Source organism: Microplitis mediator, chromosome 4 (assembly GCF_029852145.1).
Source record: "Microplitis mediator isolate UGA2020A chromosome 4, iyMicMedi2.1, whole genome shotgun sequence".
Taxonomy (NCBI): domain Eukaryota; kingdom Metazoa; phylum Arthropoda; class Insecta; order Hymenoptera; family Braconidae; genus Microplitis; species Microplitis mediator.
This window is the reverse complement of record NC_079972.1, coordinates 7,912,637-7,917,620: the sequence shown is the minus strand read 5'-3', so window position 1 is coordinate 7,917,620 and position 4,984 is coordinate 7,912,637. Positions and strand designations below refer to the sequence as shown.

The following is a 4,984-nucleotide window of genomic DNA, read 5'->3' as shown; positions in this document are numbered from 1 at the left end:
TTATTCTTCGTCATCTTCTTGAGGTTCTGGTTCAATTGGTAGGAGTGCTAGCTTCGTGATTGGACGAGTGAGTGTTGAGTTCACTGTTTTAAGCGTAGCAACCCTGGTCAATCCATCTTTGCCAGGGTGAAGTGCGATAATACGAGCGAGAGGCCACCTGGTTGGTGGAAACCTTTCGTCGGTGAGTAATACAAGTGACCCAACTTGAATTTGATGAGTTGGGCGTTGCCACTTGGTGATTGCCAGTTGTCTTTGAAGATAACTTGTAGACCAATGATTCCAGAACTGTTGAACACGTTGTTGTAAAAATTGCCATCTAGACAATCGAGAACTATTTGTATCGATGAGTGCTGGTTCAGGAATCATGTTGAGTGCTCGTCCAATTAAGAAGTGACCAGGAGTGAGTGCATCCATATCATCTGGATCTTCCGTGAGTGGCTCCAATGGTCTTGAATTCAATATAGCTTCAATTTGCGTAAGAAGAGTCGTAAATTCTTCAAACGTAAATGAAGACTCTCCCACTGATCGAGTAAGATGATGCTTGAGTGATTTGACAGCAGCTTCCCACTTTCCACCCATGTGTGGAGCTGCTGGTGGATTGAAATGCCAGGCAATACTGTTCACAGTGATGTGATCCAGTATTTCTCTTGACTCTTGAGTTCCTTGAGTGAACAGACGGTTGAGATCAGTTTCAGCGCCTTTGAACGTCGTTCCACAATCGCTGTAGAGTGCTGTGCAGATGCCTCGTCGGCTGATAAATCTGCGGAGTGCTGCGATGAACCCACTAGAGCTGTAGTCGCTGACTACCTCTAGATGTACTGCGGACGTAGAAAGGCAGACAAAAACACAAATCCAGCCTTTGTATGTTTTTGCTCCTCTGCGTCTCCAATTTTTGAGTGTTATTGGGCCAGCATAGTCAACTCCAGTGTGAGTGAATGCAGATGATGGAGTAACTCGTGATACTGGTAGCTGACCCATGAGTTGTTGAGCTCTATCAGCACGATGTCGTGCGCATTTTATACATTTGAGTATAATTGAGCGTACTGGTTGTCTACCGCCAATGATCCAGTACTTTTGTCGTATGAATGCAAGAGTAAGTTGAGTACCACCATGCATGGTACGCTGATGAGCATCAGAGATGATGAGTTTAGTGAGTGCCGCATTCCGTGGTAGAATAGCAGGATGCTTACTTTGGTCTTGATTTGGAGAATTTTCCAACCGTCCACCTACTCGAATGATGCCGTCGGTGTCAATGAATGCAACTAATCGAGCAAATGGATGACCATTAGGCCATGGTGCGTGTTTGGAGTGCATGTTGATCTCGTTTGAAAAATGAATGCGTTGAGTTTCTTTGATACAGAAGTTGAGTGCAGAAATTACTTCGTCAGAAGTAATTGGAGTCTTGAGTGATGAGTTTGGTGATTTCTTGATCATGTCACGAAGTCTAAAGCAGATTGCAGTAGCTCGTAACATGCGTAGGAGTGGTATTGGCCGTTCCATGATAGGCCAATTTGATTTTAGCGATGAATTCGATGAGAACAGGGCCAGTCCAGGCCGTTCTTCTGCTTGAGCTCCTGTATCATCGATTGATGGACATTTAGGCCAGGACGATGAACTCTTGAGCAACCATGGTGGGCCAGTCCACCATAGTTGATGATCACGGAGTTGAGTAGGTGTCAACCCTCGTGTTGCGCAGTCTGCTGGATTTTGTGTGCCCGGAATGAAATTCCAGTGGCCATCTGGAAGTAGATCTTGAATATGTGACACCCTATTCCGAACAAACTCCTTCCAGCGAGACGGATGAGATTTAATCCACGTGAGTGTAATTGTTGAGTCCGTCCACAAGTATATTGGCGATTGAGTGAGATTTAGAGTGCTCTGGCAGTGTTTTGTGAGTTTTGCCAACATGTGAGCTGCGGTGAGTTCTAACCTTGGTATCGTTAGTCGTTTTAACGGGGCTACCTTGGTTTTGGAGCAAAGCAGCGTAACTCTGACTCCATGAGCAGGTGTGTGGACTTTGATGAACACGGCAGCTGCCATTGCCAATTGAGAGGCGTCCGAGAATCCATGGATTTCGGTGGTTGAGCACGTGGATGAGTGGATCCATCTTGGAATTTTGATTTCAGAGATAAATTTGAGTTCATTTTTGAAGTTTCTCCATTTATGCCGTTGATTGGCTGCCAATGGAGTGTCCCAGCTGAGCTTTTCGAGCCAAAGCTCCTGCATGAATACCTTGGCTCGAATGATGAGTGGTGCGAGAAATCCAAGAGGATCAAAGATTTGAGCAATCTCTGATAAAATGATCCTTTTTGTAAATTTTGGAGTTGAGCATGGTGGTGAGTACGTAAAAAAGAACTGATCTGAGTGTGAGGACCAGTACATGCCCAGAATCTTGGTGCTGGAGTCTGGATCCTCGAATTTATGATTTTTGATCGCTTCCACATGATTGAGTTGTTGTAATTTTGGATGATTGCTTGCCCATTTAGCAAGAGGGAATCCGCCCGCCTTGCAGAGTGCTTCAAGTTGATCAGCAACTTGTTGTAATGAGTTCAAGTCATCGGCACCACCAAAGATATCGTCAACATATCTTCCGTGGGTGAGTGGAATGATCGCAAGAGGAAATCGATGTCCTTCGTCTTCAACCAATTGAAGTAGAGCACGAACGGCCAAATATGGAGCTGGTCTGGTCCCGTAAGTGACCGTGGTGAGTTTATATGGAGTTATTTGGCCTTGTTGGTTGAACCAGAGCATTTGTTGAAGTGATTGATCGCGTTCGTCGACCAAAATCTGTCTAAACATCTTCGTGATACCTGTTATGAAGATGAGCTTATGAGTGCGAACTCCTATGAGTACGTCGAAGATGTCTAGTTGCAGTTTTGGACCGGTGTGAAGCACATCGTTGAGTGAAAGACCTGAGCTGGTGGTTTTGGAACCGTTGAAAACTACTCGCAGCTTGGTTGTGATGCTGCTTTCCCGTAAGACTCCATGATGAGGGAGATAGTAGTCTGGTTCACTTGTTGTTGATTGAGTTGATTCCACCATGTGGTTGAGTTCTTCGTATTCCTTCAGAAAATCAAGGTAGAGTGCTTTCAAACGATCGTCATGATCTAAACGACGTTTGAGATGAATAAGACAGCGGTATGCTGCTGAGTACGAATTTCCCAGCTGTTGAGGTGACGATTTGATTGGCAGTCGAACTATGTATCGTCCTGAACTGTCTCGTCGATGAGTTTGTTGAAAATGCGCTTCACACGCCTCCTCATCTGGGTTGAGTTCCTTGATTTTGCTGACTGGAATTTCTTCTTGAGTCCAGAAGCGTGATTGCAGGTCTTGAAGTTGTTGAGTTGACTGCTCGACAGCAGCATGATAAGTAATAGATGGTCGATGAGTGCGTTGAGTAACTGGACCAAGTAATATCCATCCGAAGATGGTATCTTGAGCGATTGGCAGGCCTTCAGACCTTTTAATGAGTGCATCTTTAATGATAAGACCATAATGATCGGCACCAATGATGATATCAATTGGTCCTGGTCTCATGAACGCTGGATCTGCCAATTGTAGTTGTTTGTATTGGTCCCCGTTGAGTGTGTTGAGTGCAACAGATGGTAGTTGAGTAGTAAGACCACCTAGTATATGAGCACTGATGATGACTGAGTCGTTTGAATGCCTAGATGAAAGCTTGAGTGCAACTTGACCTTTAGTTCTACCAGCATTGGCAACACCAATACCAACAATCTGGATAGATGAGTGAGTGCGTTTAAGGTTGAGTGAATTTACCAAGGAATCTGAAACAAACGATAATTCAGACCCTGGATCCAGCAATATGCGTACTGGATGAGTACTTAACTTGGTGATCAAGTCCACTAGGCATGTTGCGAGTAAGATTGCTGGGCGATGAGTGCGGGTAAGATGAGTACCAGACGTGTTGAGTGCAATTGAGTTCAGTTGAGCGTCGCTCGAGTCGTCATGTGGAAGCAGACGTCTTTATTGAGTGCCTTTAGCGGCTGAGCTAGATGGTTTTTGAGTGCTGTTGAGTCCCGGGTGTATCATGGTGTGATGTTTTTGTTCACACACCCTGCAGGTGAATTGTGAATTGCACGCATCCGGTAGATGATGGCCAAAACAATTTTCACAAAGTCGCTTCTCCACAACGACTTGAGTGCGTTGAGCCTTTGTGAGTCCCAAGAATTGAGTGCATCTCACAATAAAGTGATCTCCTTTACACAAATCACAGGGATATTGTGCAGGAGGGAATACCTTCTTGGGAGGCTTCTTGAGTGCAGTAGATGAGTTCGTGGCTGGAGATTTAGTTTCCGATGAGTGCGAGTTGGAAACAGCAGCAGCAGAGTATGACGCTGGTTTTCCAGATGAACGTGGTGGTTTGGATGCCTGTTCCACCCGTTCTTGAGCACGAGCACGACTGACTAGAAAGTCATTGAGCACTTTGAGTGATGGGTATTCAGTCGAAGCACCCATTTTGTTCTCCCAGAGCTCCCGGTTGTGTGAGTCCAGTTTAGATATAATCAACTGCGTAAGCAGCGGATTCATATCTGAGTTCAATTGTACCCCGAGTGCGTTGAGTGCGTTGATTACCTCTGAAACGGTGTTCAGAAGGTAATTGAGCTGCTCAGATGAGCGTGAAGTGAGTGCATGCATGTTAAGGAGCTTGTCCAGTTGAGCACCGATGAGTAGGCGAGGGTTGTCATATCTCTCCTTGAGCTGATTCCACGCAGGTACAAATTGGTCGTCGCACATTTGTACACTGGCGAGGCTGAGTGCGGCTTGTCCTTGCAGACAGCTCTTCAGGTACTGAAGACGTTGAACTGGAGCAAGTTCTTGAGCATTTATCACCATTGAGGTGAATGAGTCCCTGAATTCCGGCCAGTTCTCGTAACGCCCATCGAACTTGGGAATTGCGAGTGCTGGCAAATGAGTTGGAGCCCGGGTTGAGTGTATTACAGTTGGAGCAACAGCTGGAACTGGT

At 45.6% G+C, this 4,984-nt stretch overlaps 2 protein-coding genes across 2 annotated transcripts in view; both read right to left on the bottom strand.

The window, feature by feature from the left end:
- Nucleotides 1–3,871, bottom strand: LOC130667208 (uncharacterized). Its single transcript, XM_057468702.1, has 2 exons — nt 3,832–3,871; nt 1–3,785 (listed from the first exon to the last, which is right to left on the bottom strand). The coding sequence occupies exons 1-2, from the start codon at nt 3,869–3,871 to the stop codon at nt 1–3; spliced, it is 3,825 nt and encodes a 1,274-aa protein (XP_057324685.1).
- Nucleotides 3,872–3,984: 113 nt separating this feature from the next.
- The window catches only part of LOC130667206 (uncharacterized), a 1,506-nt gene continuing 506 nt past the window's right edge, over nt 3,985–4,984 (bottom strand). Inside the window, exon 1 of the mRNA XM_057468701.1 lies at nt 3,985–4,984. This exon is cut by the window's right edge and continues 506 nt beyond it. Within this exon, the coding sequence (XP_057324684.1) occupies nt 3,985–4,984 (1,000 nt within the window).